Source organism: Mytilus edulis, chromosome 8, assembly GCF_963676685.1.
Source record: "Mytilus edulis chromosome 8, xbMytEdul2.2, whole genome shotgun sequence".
In the NCBI taxonomy this organism is placed as follows: domain Eukaryota; kingdom Metazoa; phylum Mollusca; class Bivalvia; order Mytilida; family Mytilidae; genus Mytilus; species Mytilus edulis.
The window spans coordinates 63,299,053-63,320,687 of NC_092351.1; the positions used below are offsets into that span (position 1 = coordinate 63,299,053).

The 21,635-nt window shown below is 31.8% G+C and overlaps 1 protein-coding gene across 1 annotated transcript; it reads left to right on the forward strand.

Annotated features, from left to right (window-relative positions):
• Window positions 1–2,060: 2,060 nt before the first annotated feature.
• LOC139484274 (cilia- and flagella-associated protein 58-like) lies at window positions 2,061–20,413 on the forward strand. Its single transcript, XM_071268009.1, has 12 exons — window positions 2,061–2,092; window positions 4,825–4,908; window positions 7,523–7,675; window positions 8,482–8,565; window positions 9,902–10,015; window positions 12,157–12,420; window positions 13,436–13,588; window positions 14,561–14,671; window positions 16,961–17,084; window positions 17,674–17,760; window positions 18,561–18,626; window positions 20,005–20,413. The coding sequence occupies exons 1-12, from the start codon at window positions 2,061–2,063 to the stop codon at window positions 20,290–20,292; spliced, it is 1,560 nt and encodes a 519-aa protein (XP_071124110.1). The 3' UTR covers window positions 20,293–20,413.
• The last annotated feature ends 1,222 nt before the right edge of the window (window positions 20,414–21,635 follow it).

The following is a 21,635-nucleotide window of genomic DNA, read 5'->3' on the forward strand; positions in this document are numbered from 1 at the left end:
TACGACTGACCATATTTGCACTTTATTAATTAAATCTATATAGCCTCGTAGAAAATCGGTAAATTAATATTTCTATGCCAGGATGGATTGTAAAATAACGATTCCAGTTATTTTTGAACACAATGACTACAAAAAGTTTTCTGCGTCAATCTAGAGTGTCCTCCTTGAATTCAAAATATGAAATCGTAAAGAAATTTCAGTAGTTTCAATACCTCAAACTGACTCGTATAACATAATATTTGTCCACATCCACTGAAAATGACCATATTTGTACTTTATCAAGTAAATCTGATAGTCGCAAAGTTAATCATTAATATTTGTTATGTCAGGATGGATTGTATAATACAAATTATAGCAATTTTGAACACAATGACAAAAAAAAAATCCACATCAAATTAGAGTGCCAGCATGTTCTCTGAATATTCAAAATATTAAGTCTTTTAGTTTTGATATCTTTGGTTAACAAAAAAAAAGAGCATAGTGTAACAAATCATTTGACTGCATCAACCAAAACTAATCATATATGAACTGTATTTTGTAAATATATATAGCCTCATAGTAAATCAGTAATCTTTCTATGTCAGGATGAATTGAATAAGAAAGATGACAGCAATATTGGAACAAAATTACTACAAATTGTTTTCCGCCTCAATTTAGAGTGCTAGTATGTCCTCTTTTAATGTTGATGTTACAAGAAAGATTGCGTCAATAAGAATTCCAAATAAACAGCACTGAACGGTATAAATTTCTAAATATTTCAGATTTGACAACTGTAGTGTAGTTACATTAGAGTCTGCGATGTTTAAAACAAACGGCCGTTAAAATATAATAACAAATGTTGACTAAAGTAAAATAGTTGGACGTGGCTTGGTACTTATACATCCCTCAAAAAGGTGTCGAACTACATCTTTTCATTTATCCCATATGAAATAAGTGTTTATAAATTCACGATGTAAAAGGATATGTCCCAGTTATCGTGACTGAAATCCCGTTTCCTTTTCCACAACTATGACCTACCTAACTATACTTACTATAAGTTGTGTACATACATAACCAATGAGACGAGTGCCACATGTGAAGCAGGATCCTGACGGTTCAGGAGTACTTTTGTCGACCTGATGGTTGGTAGGGTCCGTGTCGTTTAGTGTTAAGTTTGTTTTCTATTTTGTGTTTTGTGTACTTTTGTTTGGCGGTTTGACCTTTTTTATCCATGTTGTCAGTTGTTTGTTTAAGTTATTTACGACTTCGAGAGTCCCTATTGTATAGTTTCCTTCGTTACAGCAGTCACAAACACACTCATGTAGCAGAATCGACTTCTATAGAGTAAAAGATGTTGGTCCATCGACAGGCTGACGTCGATTTGACAATAAAATGCAATGAAATGAACATTATGTATATTTTCTCCGGTCTAAGTCATGCAGAGTATTTTTTAAAAAAACTAATAATGTATAGAAAAAATCTTGAATTCCCGAAATTTTATGAACCATTTAACCGAATCTGTTTGCCTTCGAACGATATTAACTATCTAGATTTGCTTAAAGTGTGTCTTCGAATTATTTTCCTTATTTAAATGAAACTGTACTAAAGTTTTGGATAATTTGTCAAATCATAAATGACTGTATTTGAAGCACAACACATGTCACATAAATTGTAAAGCAAAATCCGCACGTTCAACAAGTTTTTTTTTGGCTGAAAAAAAGGTTAACTTTTATGCACCATTCTAGCAGTAATCGCTGCACTTGTGCACTGCAATTAACAATCGTCGCCTGACAACAATAACAACTTTTAGCTTAATTCGATCTTTTTTCAGCAATGATTTTCTTTTCATTTTACAATATTGTTACAATTTTAAACCGAGGAGAAGGTAACGCTATGATAATCTAATCATATTGTGATCAACAGTTCGCAGAAACATACATTTCTAAAATTATTTTACTAGATTTACATCACATCAAGAGTTAAATAAGCGTAAAACAGATGAGTTAATGCAACTACGGAATGACTATGATATATGTAGAAAACATAACATAGCGCTTGAAGAAAATGTATATCAAGTCAAAATGGAATGCGAAGACTTAAGCATGAAGCTGAAGTAAGTAATGATAACCTTTGTTTATTTTATTTAACTGAATATATTCTAGCATCGATGACCTAGTATTTTTTTTATAAACTTATTGACAATCAGCTTTCAAAGATTATAATATGACTCTTGTGGAAAATGTAGAGACAATTAGTTACGTTTGTAAATTTCTGACATTCTATTTTTTGCCGAAATTCATTAAACAGAATGGGATATTCAAATAAACGAGAGTCTCACATGGCTCAGTGTCAGTCAATCTGACATGTAATAATAAATAATATCATGGCCAAAAGACTTGTTTATATGGGCGAAACAGCACTATCTAGCTAACTACATTGTGGAAGCACATGAAATGAAAAATTGCAATTTGAATTGTTAGTCGATTAGAAGTAAGATTCGTTAAGGAAGACTTATAGTTGTGTGTATATTTGCCATACACTAGGCACCGTCCAAATCAGAAAATATCCATACAACCTAAATAAAACATTTTCTCTTATTCAAGTTTGAAATGTATTATATCTTACTTATTTATTTCTAAATAGAAATTATTAAGCTATTTGCTATACAAACAATATATACATTTAATGACAACTTTATGATTTGCATTGGAAGGTAAAATTATATCAATCTTAGTCAAACTAAAACAAACTGTCTACCAACTATACCTTGTATTGTTCATATTATATCTCAACAACCTAATCATCAGGATTAGCCAGATTTTTCCTTTTCCCAACACAAAGTTGTATTTTCAATAAAAGCAAACACATTTGTATTTTCAATTAAAGCAAACAAATATGTTCACCCTTACTTTTAAATCATATCAACTGATAACAAACTACAGTACAGATGTGGCGAGTAAAAGAAATGGACAGACATTTATTAAAAGCAGTCGTTAAATAACGTCAAGATAAAATGTTCAAACATAAAATACACATAACAGAGGGTCGAAGGATACCAAGAGGAGATTCAAACATACGCATCAAACAAACATAATACCATTTAAAAAAAATTATAAGACTAACGGCTATTAACAGTACCCAAAACACCATATAGAAAGATAAAGATTGAGCGACAAGAACCCTCCTTAAATGGGGGGGGGTTCTCAGGTACTGGAACAGTAAGCATATCCTTCTTTGCATGCGGTAACATGTGTGTTGCTCGTTTAAAAAGTAAAATCACAAAAATACTGAACTTAGAAGAAAATCAATTCGGAAAGTCCATAATCACATGGCAAAATCAAATAACAAAACGCATCAAAAACAAATGAACAAGAACTGTCAAATCCGGACTTGGTACAGGCATTTTCAAATGTAGAAAATGGTGGCTTAAACCTGGTTTTATAGCGCTAACCCTCTCACTTTGATGACAGTCTCATCAAATTCCGTTATATTTACATTGATGCGTGAACTAAACAGACACAATAAATACAATAGTCAAAATATGGGTACATCAGTCATCATCGTATACCAATTTTAAAAGGAAACATTTAACAAAACACAAAAACATCTATCTACAAACACATTCATTGATTTGTGTGTCTGACGTCAGAAAATTTTATACGTCACATAGATTCTTTTCAATGTGCATACAAACAATTTTAAAATTTACATACTAGGCAATGTTAGCATATAGGGTTAAAAAATCAGCAGTATGTAAAAATAAATTTCAGAAATAGACCGAGATTGAAAATAGTCCAAAAGTTATATATAGAATTTATAAGAATCCACAAATAGTTAATTCCACTACCCGATTGAATGATTTTGACGTTTATGGTTCAACGTATTTTGTAATTCACAATAGAAGTAAATCATAATGACATGAAATAGAACAATATCATACTGACAGGATCTTTTAAAGTACAGAGTCACGTTATAAGAACCAAAGAAATACAAAAAGTCGCATATACAAAACACGCCACCAAAAAAATGAAAGACAGTACAAACACATTGACGAGATGAATAAGTAGCGAGCCACGTCAAATGGATATCGCATAAAACCATTCAACAGTAAAAGTTATATTAATAATAGAACAAAGACAAATAAAAAAAACTATAAAACACGTTGTTAAGATGAGAAACAACATCAGTACGCAGAATCTATACATCAAGACCATCGTGTATTATTTGTGAAGTTGATACGGAATATTTATCAACAATGTCTTGGTACCTTCCGATGAACTTTTTGATAAAAAGGACGAGACGTTCTTAGAGATACCCCTTGTTCGTCAACTTTCTACTCAGACACTGATGACGTTTTACAAAGTCTGAGTGCATGTAGGCGCTGCAAGCTCTGGAATATCGAATAAGTTGGGAAATATATATTCCATATGCAGGTAAAGTTGGCATATTGCTACAAAGGTGGGAGAAATTTATAATTTCAAAATTAAAATCGTCTCGTTTGTCATAGATTCTGGTACTGAGATGACTGTGTAAGTCAAATTCGAGATATGTCTAAAAATGAGGCGGAAGAAGCCGTGTCTGTTGTTTCTTTAATCTCTAGTTCTGGAGAATATATTAATGGAACCCAATCAGAAAAGTTCGGATTGCTTATGGAAAGAACATCATCAATATATCTGAAAGTGAAAACCCAGTGAAATTTCTTATTCGGAAGGTCACCATCTCGAAAAGGGAACGGTAGTTTTTTTTTCTCAATATTAGACAACAAATAATATCATAACTGAATCGTTTGTCTTTTAAGAAGGAAATAAGTATATTCATTTTATATGCATAACAATATGATTACAGAAAAAGTACACGATGTAAAGATTGTGAAGAATATAAACTAAAACTAGAAGGGACAGCAAAAGACTTCGAAAATCTTCAGGAAAGGTACTAGTAGTACTTGTATTGTGTTGTGTTTGTAGTTTTCTTATTTTCATTGGAACTCTAAAAAGCTGTTATTGCATTTTTACTTCACATATTACAAATGTATTATGATTTGTTCATTTACAATAGAATAACAAAAACTAAATTAGAATTGCCACCTGCAAACCTATAAGATAATTAAGTTAATGTATAGCAACCGCGTGTAACACTGAGAACAAAGTACAGCAAACTATCGAAAACGGGGATATGAGGATCTCAAAATTTTACGGCACAGCAAAACAATCAATAAAAGTATTCAACGCATTAGTCATTTATATAAAAATCATCCTATGGTTTGAAAATAATAACAATAGTCTTTGATAGTGTTTGTTGTAAAAAAAAAAAAGAAGATTGTGTTTAAATTGATGAAGTTTAAATAATCTCTTTGTGAAATTTTACGGACGCAATCACGAGTTGATTGACCATTATGGAATAAAACTTTGAATTCACAGATGTTAAATGATATGTTCCAATTATCGTTACTGAAATTCTGTTCCCCTTCCAACAAATATGACCTACCGAATTATACTCATCACAAGTTGTGTATTACATTAGCAAGAGGACGGGTGTCACATGTGAAGCAGTATCCAGGGTTTCCCCTGAGTCAATTATTTCTTTCGCCACCGCTTTCGCCAAAACAATATAATGTTTGCCACTTTGATGTTTTTTTCGCCAAGTAACATTATATATTTTTCGTTTATTTTTTTTCCGTTTTTTCCCTCCCCCTCCCCCTTAATAAGATGAGTTTTCCCCATCGTTGTCTATGATTATTCTCCCAATCTTATCTTAGAGTCTACATTGTAATGAATTAACACTTAACATTTACTATTAAAAAAAACTTTTTTTTTAAAGGGTGAAAATTCATTATACATGTATTTTGAACAACTTTTCTAATAGAGGGGGCTACTTACTTTAGATAATAAAGAAGATATCAGTCCAATAATATAACAAAATTCTTGGACATGTTTTGACCATATAATACAACGAAAGATGTACCGTTCTTTGGGAAAGTTTCTTGAAAAGACAAATAGGTACCCTTTTGGTTTATAATTATGAAGTGGTTTTTACAACAAAACAAAAGCTTTTATCACTTGGAATTGATCCCTCATTTAAGGTGTAGGTAAACATTGAAGGGTTACCCCCTTTTGAACGGTTGATCCAATCTTTTGCAAAGATTTCTTCATTAGTCTAGACCATCGTAAATGAAAAAGTTGAGACGTAAAACTATGCTTGAAACATGTCGTGTCACACAAACGACTTTAAAGTACTCTTTCAAATCAGTTATCTATATCAAAGTCAAAGGATAAAATTTTAAATCGGAGATTTTTTGCTTTTGATTGTTTTTTTTTTGTCATATCAACAGTTTTCGTTTCTGGACTATCATTAACAGAAGGAGAGGAGACGTCAAAAGTTTGATTCGAACACGTGCGTTGCAAAGTAGTTAATAAATGATCATTGTGACATTTTTCGGACGCCATTAAACCATATCATTTTGTTAAACAATACAATCAACACCTTTATTTATAAGTACTTTGTTGTCGATATCATCAAATGCAATCAGCTGATTACTGATGTTCTGTCAAAACCTAAACGAGTTCAAGGTGAATTCCGAGTATATTGTCTGATCTGATAAAATCCGAAAACCCGAATAAATGTAAATAAACAAGATGGCTGAAAATAAATCGTATAATATATTTCATTCGCCAATAACGAATGTTAATCGCCACAATTATTATTTTATATCAAATTGCGAAAATGTCGACCGACAGCGGATACCCTGCTGTTTTTGTGTCATTTAGTTTGGCGGTCGGTCTTTGATCTTTGAATACGTGATTTCATTTGTTTTTTCAAGTTATTTAAGACTTTGAAAGTCCCTGTGGTATATATTGCCTCTCTTTTACAGCAGTCACAAACACACTCATGCGGTCAAATCGACTTTTAAAATGTACATTAATTTATTCAATAGACAGGCTGACGTATATTTGACAAATAAATGCATTGTTATGATCATTCTCTAGATTCCCTTCCGTTCATTTCATAAATTAATTTTTAATAACTTATTACGTATAGAAAAAAATCTAGAATTCGCGAAATTTTATGGTACGTTAAACCGAAACTGTTTGCCTTCGAACGACATTTTCTATCTAGATTTACTTTGGATTTGTCTTTGAATTATTTTGTTTTTTTATGTATTTAAATGAAACTGCACAAAAAAATTTGGGTAATTTGTTAAAACATGAATGGCTTAATATTTCAAATACAACAATATTACAAAAATTTGAATTCAAAATCCTCATGGTCAAAAAGTTGTTTTGTTGCCGAAAAAAGGTTACCTTTTATGTACCATTTATCATGTTTATGCAGTCATCACTGCACTTGTGCACTGTAATTAATAATCATAGCCTGACACCGATCATATCTTTAAGCTAAAATTGATTTTTTTCCAGCGATGATTTTCTTTTGATTTTATGATATCATTACAATATCGAACCGAAGAGTAAATAACGCTAGGATTATCTAATCATATTGTGATCAAGAATTCACAGACACATACATTGCTATACTTATATTATCTTAGATTAACATCATATCAAGAGGAAAATAACCGTAATACAGAAGAGATAATGCAACAACGCTATGAATATGCTATATGTAGAAAACGTAACATAGCGCTTAAGGAAAATTTAGCTCAAGTCAAAATGGAATGCGAAGAATTAAACACGAAATTGAAGTAAGTAATGAATCCATAATTGTTTTTTACTATTAAGTGACTATCAACTGCTTATGCATTTTTTTTTTATTAAAAAGTGTCAGAATAACAAAAAATGTATGTTTTTGTAAAATATGTATTTCTGTGGTTAATAAACAATGAAAAGGTGTAGACGCTTACCCCTTTACTTCCTCTTTTGTTCCTATCGGTTTGTTTGCTTTGCTTTGCTTATTTTATCTAATTGAATATATTCTAGCATCGAAGACCTAGTATTTTATTATAAATTTATTAAGTATCCGCTTCTAAAGTTTATTAGAGGACTCTTGTGGAAAAGGGCCAGACAACTGTTTACGTTTGTAAATTTCTGACATGCTCAGAAAACTTCAACATTCTATTTTTTGTCTAAATTCATCAAACAGATGGGATATTCAAATAAACGAGAATCTCACATGGCGCCATTGACGAGGGAAAGAAATGGACAACAGTTATTCAAACCAACTCATTAAAACACGTCAAAGATACATGTAAAACGTTCAAACAAAAAAATACACATCAAAGAAGTGCAAAGGGTACCAAGGTAACATTCAAATACACACGTCAAAAACAAACAGATAATGCCATGACTAAACATTAATAAGACCAACATTCAATAACAGGACCCAAAACATAGCATAGAAATCTAAAGAGTGAGCGAATCAAAATTAGGTGGGAATCGTGTATTCTGGAACAGTAAGCAGATTCTTCTTTAGATGCAGTAACCTGCGTGTTGCTCGTGTAAGTGCAAATCCAGTGATATGTCTAATGTATGAACAACAATATGATTACAGAGAAAGTACACAATGTAATGATTGCGAAGAATATAAACATAAACTAGAAAAGGCAGCAAAAGACTACGAGAATGTTCAGGAAAGGTACTAGTAGTACGATTCATGTTGTATTTATAGAGGGTGGTAAAGGGTTATTCTCGTACAACGTGATCGTCATGTTTTATTTCACGTTCAATATGTTTTTAAATTTTTTTTTACGTTCAATTGTGCAAAAAGACCGGTGACTCGTTTATGTGTTCTGCTTATTTAATTTTACGTGCATCGTAATTTTCAAGCGATTATTTTGCGTGCTCTGTATTTAAAAAAAAAATCAAACAATAGGCAGGGATTGCAAGAAAAAAATGTGTTTATAAGGCGGAATGGCCTTTGATTTTGTTCCATATTTGCATTTAAAAAGTTCAAAAAATTGTTAAATACTCTTTCGCAAGCCGTTAATCATTTTGATCATAAATGTGTATACAAAATAGGGAATATTATGTAAAACAGAGTGTTTATATATACAAGAGGACAGTGCTCCGTCACAAAAGATTTGCATCAAAGTCTTTATTTTTCGTGCAATGTCAAGACAAAAATTATACCCCCTTTACCACCATCTTTATAGTTTGCCTGTATTTTTTGGAACTCTTAAAAGCTGTCATTGCATTTTTCTACTTTAAGTATTATAGTTTGTTCATTTAAAATTGGATTACTTAAAAAAAATGTATTGTCACATGTTAACATATAAGATGCTTTAATGATAAATAGCCACCGCGTGTGAAACTTGAGGACACTGTATAGCAACCTCGTAATATAAGGCGTACGAGGATCTCAAATCTTTACGGCACAGCAAAACAATAAAGTATGCCAATGAAGGGACTAAGTAATTTATATTAAAATCATCACATGGTTTAAAAATAGTAAAAATAGTCTTTGATTGTAGAAAAAAAAAGATTACGTGTCGTAAAGAGACTTTTAGGTTAACGGACTGTGCACATTATGACTTTGATATTCTTTGTCTCATTTGCCTGTCAATACGGTATACGGAGTACACATTTCACACTGGATAGGTGCATTATTCTCCAATCTTAACTAACTGGGATTGACAGTTCTCCTACCACATATCGGGGGTACTCTCGCGGCATTCCAGATTCCTCCACCGATAAAAAAAACCTAACCGCCACGAAATCAAACAAAATTGTTGAAAGTGTCGTTTATTACCAACCAATCCATCACTCAATCTTCATTAGCTCTGAACTAAGTATGCATACACATGACGTCTTTTGCAGTTACTATTTGTATGGAATCATGTTAAAAGTAGTTACACTTCTATACATTATGTTGCTATTCTTTAGAAAAAAAACCTATTCAAATCAGATAATACTAATTTATCAAAAAGTGACACATAGATCCATAGATGACACATTTTCTGATCCCTTTATAGATTAAAAAATCAGGATGCCGAGAAAACATTTCTACAAAAATTGAGAACTGAAAGAGATATGTTGAAAACATCAATAGTAGACCTGACAAGAGAGTTGGATGATTCAGAAAAGAGGCAAGTTTTGTATATTTTATTTAATACATATTCATATGTCTAGCAAATGTATATGTTTCTCTTTTATTGAAGACGAAAGCATATACTTATGTGTATGTTTGTAAGGGGTTATACACTGAATTTCTCAGAAATTTTCATAGTGATTGATACATACATGTATGCTCTTTTGTATGTTTAAAGTCATGGTGTATACATTTTTTAGATAACTAATACAATGTGTACCAAATCGTTATCCGAATTGTAGGACAATGTGCATACTAACAGTTTAATAAGACGCACATCACATACTCTTGGTTCTCATTCCTATCCACGTCCATTTATTTAGACTACAAAGCCTATTATGGAATTGGGATCAATATCCCTATTTCTATACATCAGACCGTACTGCATTTGTACATTCGTACTGCATTTTTTATACACCAAACCAAGAATTTCATATCTGAGAAACAGGCTATATACAGTGTGTGTCCTTATACATATAATTTATTCATACTTTTGTATTATTCAAAATTATCAGTAACTTGTGTTTTCTAAAAAGATCATTAGTCCTTCATCTATCATTTGATACTTTAATTACTAAAATATATGCTACTTGGTTTAAAAATACTGTTGCTTTGCATGCATTGATTTGTGTTTGTCATGGAGAGATATCAAATAAATATGAAGCATATTGTGTTGTGTAATTTATTTGGTCACTTTCGAAATCAAATGAGGACAACCTGTCAGCACAAAATGTGATCATAAAATGATATTGTTAACATCAATATAAAGCATTTGATGTAGTAAGGCATGACAAATCTCTGCACACAACGAAACACTCAAATACAAAGATAAATCTTTGTTTAAAAATTTCAAATCCCACACAATGAAGTCACTAACGTGACTAAACTAATGATTGATAGATTGATTGCTGGTTACTTAACGTCCAGTGGCAAATATTTCATGCATATTCAGGACGAGAACAAGTTCACAATAAATACTATATGTAGGTCTTGAAATAAAAGAGGCCATCTGGGATGATGGTCGGGGAAATTTCGACTGCCACTGGAAAATGAGGGTATATTGAATAGGGACAGAATTTTTGTCTTGCAACAGGCCACCTACGGACCCTCAAAGAGTTGTTGCAAGGGTTCTTAACGTGCAAAGAGCGTGGCACTCTCTTTACACGAGGCATCGGATTTAACGTCCCCAATCTGACCGGACGTGACTGCGAAATTGATACATCCCGCACAGCCAAACGTACGCCCCACTTCGGCAAGCGTTTTACTGCCGGTCGAAAGAAGACCAAGTGACCATATTTCTATCCTCCAGTCACCCTTGGGAGTACTAAAATAATGACAAACCTCAACGCGGGTTTGATCTTAAATGATTAGAACATGATATAAACGATTAAAAAACTATACATGTATATGTACATATAAGTCACGATAAAACGTATACCTGTTTTGTGTTGTTCACACAGATGCGTCAATACAACGGAACTATTAAAAACTTCAAATTACAAGTTTACAGATCATAAGATGGTGTGTTTACACATATGGCTCATTTTATTTTTCTGATGGACTATTTGAGTATTTCCTCGATTTCCTTCTTATAACAAGAAAAAGAAGGTACGTACCGAATAATAAAAAAATGAAAACCCCAATTAAAACAAACTTTATATCAGACAAGTCACAATAATAGACATTTCACAGAAAGGTAGTGGTTTAGCATCACTTCGAATAAAATTTAAAACCTTTTCTGGTTTTAATTAAAAAAAAAAAACACAGACAAATTGGTAACTGGTGTACCAGATCCTCAACTAAACATATTTCACGAAGATTATTATTGCGAATGATTGTTTTTGTTCACTTTTCTGGTGTACTGTAATCCAACATATTTTCACGGATACTTTATTTCTCGTTTAGCCCGTTCTAGGCCATTTTTCAGCGATTTAATGTTTGCGATTCTCAAATTTACTTGATGAAGTTGGAGAGGAAAATGAAATATTTACGTATTCGCAACGACATCGATTCGCGATTTTTTTTCTACTAGCGAAAGTCGCGAAAATAAATCTCTCGCAAAAACTAGTTGATAAACAGTTATGTTAGTTCTATTACGATTAAGTGATAACATAATAATAAACAATATATAATCTATAGGTACAAAAAATATAAGGATGACAGTAGTAGACTACGGAAGGAAAGAAACTTAGCAAAGAATGAGCTTCAAAAGGTAATGAAGGATAAGGATCAACTTTCTAAAAGAACAACGGAAGAATTCCAGAGAAAGACAGCAGAAATTGCGGACTTAAATATTCTTTACAGAGATGACAAGGATATTATTGAAGGTTTAAAGTCAGACTGTCAGGTTTATAAAGAAACAATAAAGCTATTAGAACGACAATTTAAAGATATAGAATCAAGGTATATACAATTTCATGGCAAAGTTTGCATACAAGTTAGCAGACATGTTGATTTACATTATATTATAATAAAAAAAACAAATGTGTTAGCTGCATTATCTACTGTTTGTAGTTTGTACTTTGTTGACTGTTTAAATGCAATTTTTTTCATGATGAGGTTGCCCCGGTATTTTGTTGACATATGCATGTAATGCATTATCAATATCCTGTTTCTAACTTCCGCATTAATATTAGACTTAATCAAAATATACGAGATATCATTTTTGGCATAAAATCAATTACAGATTGTTTTTGCTTGAAACAGGAAATTGAAATAAAAAAAAAAACAATCAATAGTGTATACTTATTGACCGGGTATGAGTGGAATAGCAAGTTTATTGTCCACGCGGTGCGACTATTGCCGTATGCGAGGGGGCAATACACTTACTAGTTCACGAATATCCAGTCAGTAAGTGTTTTATTATATCGAATATGACAACAGACAATAAATGGAGGGGCAAATACATTACCGTTATATAAAAAAAAACATAGATGAACCGCGACGTCGTTACTCCAGCAGTATTTTCAAAATCCTCCAATCACGTAGCTGCATTGGAAATTCCGCGAAATATAATGGCGCTTGCGGTCAACTAGTTTCTACCAGGTCCAATAGTTGGAATTGTTTGACCGGTCCAATAGTTCAACGCTTGTAATTTGAAAAATAGTGAAAGTATTGTGTACTTCTTTTATATAGAAAATGACAATTGAGGTATAAATAATACTGGTTGTTAGGGGATTATTCCTAAGGAATGCATTACATGAAATACTTTATATTGTAAACGTTTATGATCGTATTCATATGTCATTTAAAGACATGCTTCAAAGTTGAAAATGATGAGGTTATAATAACTGGCAACAGAGGTTAAACATACACCATGAGGCATTACAATCTCGTAATAATGATTGTAAATAAGATTGATAATGCAAATGGGGATTGTGTCACAAACCATCTTTATTTATAACTTGATTATAAATAGGATCTCTCCTGACGAAAAAACTATACAGAGTGACAAGTTTGAAATGATACGGCTACAACTTGACTATGAAGCAATAAAATGTCAAAAAAAAGATGCTGAAGATACAATTGATGATTTGCAAAGAATAAGTTATCAACTTCAGGAACAATTACAGTAAGTATTAGTATTACATAATATTCTGATAAAAATATAAAGATATAAAATTTAAAACTGCAAACGGTTAATCCCGTCTATATCATACTTGTTTTCAAACCCATGTTGTAGATATATGAAGTCATCCGTTTTATATGTTAAAAAGCATTTTCATATTAAAGTTCTACACGTTTTCAGTTTCAAAAAATGAATGATGTTTTAATATGTTACATTTGAAGCACCAGTTTATTCACACCTCCCATCTCTTTATACAAAATTTCTAGTACGAATTAATTGTTTGATGTTCTACATCCGCTTCAATGCCTCGTATGCTTTCGTTATTATTACAAAAAAATGTTTTGTGATATTCATTGATTCTTTTCTTTAGTTACATATTTTAATAACAGCTTTCCTCATAAAATATCATATTTATGTAAAAGTGTACTAACACATATCTTAGGTCCAAAGGTGATGAATTTAAGTTGCCTTTCTTAACTACAAATTCAAACCCGGACCATGGTTCCTCTTGTTTAGCGTTAAATGTAACACGTACATTTAATTTTATAGATTTTGATCATTAAAAAATAGACTGAAATAAACAAAATTTCTATATAAGAAAAGTTGTTCAGCGGACAAACTTGAATTTCTTATTTAATTTATTTAATAAAACATTGTTAAAAAGCAAACAGTGAGGAAACAAGCATTCGAACAAAACATTTACATCTATATACTGTTGTTTTTGCATGAATCTAGAAAATTGGTTGCGTTGCAAACACACATTTTATTTCCTTTTAAATTTGAATTAGAGAACGTAATTATCTAAATTTCATAAATTGCACTTTTTTATTCATAAGTTATTTTTTTTAAGAAACGTAACAGTAAGTATTTACTGAAATATTGAACGACTAGGTATTGAACCCATTCCTAATCATATCATGTTTAAAAATGCACGTAATCCCTAAGATCACAGCATTATATATTTATTTATATTAGAAAATCAAACGAAGGTCCTTGCAAAAGTTTACCACAAAATCCACTAGTTAGAAATGGCAGTATTAGAAGAGCTCAAGTGGTGGTAAAATATGATGACCTTGTGTATAAAAAGTGAGTGATTTAATTAGCGGTTTAGATAAGAACCATACTTAAAGTGTTACATCCGTAATGTAATTATGTTGTCTACTAAAGTAACAATTTATAGAAAATAAGCACAAATTATTTCGAGTTCTTCCTAATATTTCAGCTCTATCTACCCTTGCACCAAATCGATTAATGAGCTTGAAAACCAAATATGTGTAATTACCCCGCCGTAATTTTGCGCCTGTCCCAAGTCAGGAGCCTCTGGCTTTTGTTAGTCTTGTATGATTTTTAATTTTAGTTTCTTGTGTATAATTCGGAGTTTAGTATGACGTCCATTATCACTGTACTAGTATACATATTTTTAGGGGCCAGCTGAAGGACACCTACGGGTGCAGGAATTCTCGCTACATTGAAGACCCATTGGTGGCCTTTGGCTGTTGTCTGCTTTATAGTCGGGTTGTTGTCGCTTTAACACATTCCCCATTTCCTTTCTTAATTTTATGTATTATATTTCTAATAATTAACAATATTTGGAAAACATGTATCAAGTTCAACAGTCTGCAGAGCTGAAATTCCAGTCTGTCTCCAACTAGGTTGACAATGCTAAAAAAGAAAACACCAGTCGTGGCTATATAATGTTTAAAAGTAAAGTTCATATATCATGTATATTAGTCAATTCCAACGAACACTCATTATCTTCTTTAGGATTAGTCAGAGTCGTTAGAACACAATCATCGTCGTAAACAAGACACAGACAGACGACGTTTAGCTGATACCTACTACAAACGTGACGATTTAAATTACCCTATTAAATACTCTCCGTTTCCTGTTCTCTGATGTAAAATAGTATCTGCTTTGATCGTATGGTATATTCCTTCTCATTTAAAACGCTACGCATTTATTTTAAATTACACGTACTTTATAAAGTATATACATATACACATAATTCTGTAATCCATTTACCCATAACAACACAATTACTTCTATTAATAAAATTGAGAATGGAAATGGGGAATGTGCCAAAGAGACAACAACCCGACCATAGAAAAAAACAACAGCAGAAGGTCACCAACAGGTATTAATTAACCTGTTTTCGTTATTTTATTTTGCGGCATATTGTCGAAGGCGATAGTTATCTTTATGATTTATGTTTACATATCAACCCCTCTGAGAGTAATTTAATGTGTATAAACATTGTGTTTAAATATAATTTATTCCTTTATTGTTTATTTACTTGTAATTTTTTTAATATGTCTTTTGATCGAGTTTAGTCTATTCAAATAATATTATATAGTGTTTTTCTATGTTGTGATGTTACAATATTATTTTGTATTATTGTGCAATTGTTTGAACCTGTCCTTAGTCGGGAACCTGTTTTTAAGTGGTTGTTGCTTGTTGATATGGTTCATACGTGTTTCTCATTTCTCTATGTTTGTATAGATTTGAAAATTGGTTTTACACTATTCATTGTTGATCCCCTTTATAATTTGCTGTTCGTTATTTGCCAAGGTTCAGTTTCGAAGGTCGTACTTTGACCTATAATGGTTTATTTCTAAAATTGTAACTTGGGTGGAGAGATGTCGTATTCATACCACATCTGCTTATTTCTATTTATTAACAAGATTGAATTAGCTTGACAAGTGTCATGGTTAAAGAGAAACGACTAATATTAACACAACCCAGAATAAATGGCTGCATAGAAGAGATATATTGTTATACTTCTAGATCTCATATCTTGAAGGTGTGGATAAGGTACATGTAGTAGGGCACACCTTACTTGCTGGTTTACACCGCATTATCTGACAATAGGCTGTTGCATTTGTCAGTCCGTTAGTTGCAAATAAGTTGAACGGTTTTTGTTGAGGTCATTTAAGGTGAATATGAGGCCAAATCACCTTCAAGAATAATACACAAATTTATTGTTATGTTTACTTTTCAAAGTATACCAAGAGTATAGTTTCATTACAAAGCGACATATAAACATGACAGTGAAAAAAGGTAGAGTCGATTTAGCATCCAAATTAACATGATTAAGGTGTAATCACATCTAACTGAATTGTAGTACACCTTTTCGTTGCGAACATTTGATGTTATGTCGAATCATAATTGATCACGACTTAACAGTTCCAGGAGCATATTCACATGCTAGTGCAATCTGGGCATGTTATATTATGGATTCCAATTTTCAAGAAATTTTAAAGTATGTGGTATATGAAACAGTGCTACTTCGATAAGTGAACAGTAATTCAATGCTAGTCTACGTACACTTATTACGGTCAGGGTAAAAATTAGTAAACATATTTATCATTTTCATAGGTACAACGACATAGGAAATCAGTTTTCAGATATGTATCAACATCAATGGAAAGAAGCAATGATGGAGCTAGGATCAAATGGAGACGAAAAGAAAAACATCAAATATCTCCTTCACATTCTAGAGGTAATTTTTGTTTTGCCTTGTCTATAATGAATTCACATGGACAAAACAAAAATGTTCAGGGGGATCCTTTTGACTGAGCAGCAACTAATAATTTAATTTATTTACATTTAAATTCTTAAATCTGAGACTGTAATATGTCTTGTCAGTAATACTAGAGCCGAAAATATTTGAAAATTTCATGTCTATATAAATTAAGGCTATATTAAATATAACATATCGAAAATGGAAACAAAAAATAAACGGAGATTGGTTTTTTTTCTGTTTAACTGAATATTGCCGAAACATTCCGATAACTAATTTCCTCCTGCACAATCGTTGTTCATTCAATTATTGATACAGTCCGAATCTATCTTTATTCAGAAACAGATATTTCTTATAACCCATTCTTTCAGTTGAACTGGAATGAAATTCTACACATTTTAAAGACGCCCATGTTGATAATATGAACTGTGTTTAACATCCAAGTTGATGTCGTTTTTAAGGTATTTAAAATAGTCTATCGTTAAATGCTGTCTACAATTGCTTATACATACATATCATAATCTTCATTAATTTGAAATTTAAATTAAAATAAGACTTACCTTTTTAGAGCGCTTACTTGTACAGTGCAAAAATGGCATCGAAATTTGCAGAAGTCTTTGAACAGGCTTTGTTGTCTGTTTCAATCAATATCCAGGTATGTGCAAAATATTTATCAAAATTAACAAAAAATGTTAAATGATGAGACTAGTGACACGGACAATACGTATCCCTTATTTGAAGCTCAGGCCCAAACATCTGAAATGAAATACATGTACATAAAAACAACTTGCAGGCGTTTAATCAAACAATGACATTAGGTAAAGCATGATCCAGGCAAGGAATCATAAATAAGTATGCGGGATATATTTTGACATTGAACATGCCAATTTGTCATACATACCGACGTTCTGCACAGGACTGGTGATACCCTCGTACCAAAAACAAACAATCAACAAGGCATTACAGTTTCTAAATATATCAATAGAACTAATTGGAATGAATGATGATTTTGTGAATTTTTTTTATTACTTATTATTCATTAAGGTCAACTATAGTGGATTGTCTATGATCAACTTTAATTGGACATGTTTGATGATACAAATTTCTGTGTATCTAGAGAGTAGAATTTGCGGATTCGTTACTGTTTTATATTGGTTTAAGTTGGTTCATTTTTGGTGTTTTTTTAATTTGTTTTGTTTGATTTTGTTTGTTTTTTGTTATCTATATATATATCAAAATACTTCTAGACATTAAAAGATATAGTTTTTCCATTTTCATCTTCAGGGGGGAAATTGCAGACTAAAGCTATTTCAGAAATTAGTATTTGTATATTGAAGATTTTTTGTTACAGATTAGCAATTGCGTTTTTTGAAACTATTATTTATTAGTCATCGTAAAAAATGACAATCAATTTAACTATTCGATTGATAGAAAATAAAAGGCACTTTTTTTCAGGAAAGAAATGATATTAAATTCCTTGTTCGACAGATCCTTGACCAACTTTCTGATTTTATGAAACAGGTAATAACTCTAAATTGATATATGTTAAATTTATACAAGAGAAACCTTACAAACTGCAAACACAACTTTTTTGCTATAAATTTCTTATATACCAACAATCAAAATACACATATTTTTACGACATGTACATGCAATATTAAAAACAAAACCGAATTTGAAACGTTACTTTTCCAAATATTTCACTTCACTTCCTAGTATCATGTTATTATAATCTTGTTAACATGTTTATTGGATTCCTTAAAGTAAAATTTTATCGACACTTTAAGCACTAATTTCTAAAAATCAAAGATTGATTAATTGGTTCTCACGCATTTCAGTTTCTTCGTGTGTAATACCACCAATATTTCTCCCTATAACCCTTTGTTAAATTGCACGTTTCACTATAACAAGCACTGGAAGTTAACCAATCAAATATATCCCCTTGTATAATCTGTGTACAAGCTTTAGTAACAATGTAACCTCCAATTCACAAAATATTCTTTAGAAACCCCAAATAAAAAAATTATGGTGCTGTGAAATACCGAAGACATACGTTTATGAAACAGAAATATTTTACTGCAATAAAATGTAGAATTAATTACCTACAACTGTTAAATTCAAGGGAATATTTTTTTCGATCTATGTTCGTATACAACCAGATGTGACGTACTATACCTTAAGTAAAATCAAGACCTGACACACCTGAATGACCTACATTATCACCTATATATTCATCATTGTTTGTTGTGCAAAGCTTACCATGACGTTCGTTGTCACTGAACTGGTATACATTTTGAAGGGGCAGCTCCAGGTCCGGTATTTTCAAGTTGTGTTCAAGACCCGTCGGGGAACTTCGGCTATTTCGACTCAGTCTTTAATAGGGTTCTAATCTCCTTGACACGTAACCAATTTCCATTCTCAATTTTTTATAAGATGTTGCACGATAAGAGAATGGTTCGCATTTGTAAGATGGTGGAAAGTGTGTTAAAAACTTCGTTGACAATTTGTGGAATTCAAACCAGTGTATACCTACGTAAAATGATTTGAATACGTTATAAGGTTGTAAACATAATCTAAATTATAAAACAGAGTCAATACGTTTTGACGCGTCATGCATACATGTAAAATGTACATTATTTAATTTCACACATTTTCGTAATCCCGAAAGAAATTCAAAACAAATATTTTGAAAATCACAAGACCAATATTCGATTCTATACTATCGGATATATAGTTATATACACACGTCTGATGGTCTAATGATAAATCAATCTTACAAATAATCTTATATTATATTATACATGCTAAAAAAAACGAGCGTTTTAACTACATCATTTAGTTTGTCAATTGACATATAGCTTTTCTATAATTATATTGTGCTTTTCTCTGCATTTTTCAGTCATTTTTACAAGAACAAGAACTTCAACATGATGCTAAGATATTTCCTGCGGTGGGTATGTTTATTGGTGAGGCCGTGACACTGTGCTGGATAATGGTTATTCAGAGTCCATGTTTATATTTATCAACAACGATACCGAAAATGTTTGATCCTGTATTATATGAACCTTACAGCTATCCTGGGTCAGATGTTGATTTTGTTGTCTGGCCTGTCATTAAACAGTCCGATAATGAAGGTCAAGTCATTTGCAGAGGAAAAGCAGCATTCAGATCACCTCAAGCGAGATAACTAACGTTGTACTGTCTTGAAGCACATGCTAAAGTGTATTCGTTTGTTTTGGTTCTAGCATACGTATTGGTAAAAATTTATTAGATTCAATTAATTTTCAAACACTTTTTATTTATGCATTACAGTGCATTATCTTTTCTACTTTTAATTTCATACATGTAGTTATTTAACAAATGTACACGGTTAATTCAGTTACTTATTATTATTTAAACAGTGATGGGGAAAAAATAAATGATTTATGAAAGAAATGCTGTTGACTGATACAGTAATTGCTGTTAGGAAAATTATCCATTAAAAGCCATTTGATAAGTAAAATAACAAAAAAAATTACTAAACTCCGGGGAAAATTGAAAACGGAAAGTCATTTATCGAATGACAAATCCAAACCTCAAACGCACCAAACTAATTGATATCAAGTGTCATATTCCTAACTTGGAACAGGCATTTACTAATCTAGACAACGGTGAAATAAACCTGGTTTTAAAGCTAATTTATAAACTGCACTTGTCAGACAGATTTATCTTATTCCTTTATTTTGTTACAAGTTAGCCATACAGGATTTAAAACAAGCGATATCAAATACGTTGACCACAGAAACTTCTTAAGTAAAATAGAAGTAAGCAATATCCTTTTACTTACTTTCCGCTATAGAGGTGATGTTCTCTCACTAAAGAATTCAAAATGTGGTGACTATATTAAACGCATCTATCCCATCGAACTAGAGATAAAGGATACAACAAATGAACTTAGGTCTGCCTCATATCTTGACTTACATCTAGAAATTGATAATGAGGGTCGGTTGAAAACAAAACTTAACGACAAAACAGATGATTTCAGCAATTTTCCAATTCTATGTAGCAACACTGCATTGCACCCTTATCCGGAGTATATGTATTCTTATGTATACGATATTCTGTAGTTTGTATTTTCTCTCGTCTCGTGATTTCCTTGATAGAGGTTTGCTGTTCACAATGAAGCTATTAAACTAACAGTTTCAAATGGCGAAGTAAAATTAACGGACGCCATCACGAAATTGTTGACCGTTATAGAATATCAGTTTCCCAGATGATATCGATTCTGTATGTCGTAACTAAAGTTCCTATCCATTTTCACGAATGCAATGCAACCTTCCGAATTAGACTCCAGGTTTGTAACACCATGAGCAACACAACAGGTGTTACATATGGAGCAGGATTGTCTAACCCTTTCGAAGCACCTGAGGTCGAGTTCAAGTTGCAAAGTTTTTGATTTTCGTGTGTCTTGTGTAATATTGTAGGTCTGTTGTAGTTTTTTTACACTATATATGAAAAAACTAATTTCTTCTCTATCTGATGAGTTCAGCC

Excerpts from the sequence above, each read along its gene's own strand:
- LOC139484274 (XM_071268009.1), top strand. The coding sequence starts at position 2,061 with ATGGAATGCGAAGACTTAAGCATGAAGCTGAA. Across the intron at positions 8,566-9,901 it reads TACGAGAATGTTCAGGAAAG|ATTAAAAAATCAGGATGCCG; the intron begins GTACTAGTAGTA and ends ATCCCTTTATAG. Across the intron at positions 13,589-14,560 it reads CAACTTCAGGAACAATTACA|AAAATCAAACGAAGGTCCTT; the intron begins GTAAGTATTAGT and ends TATTTATATTAG.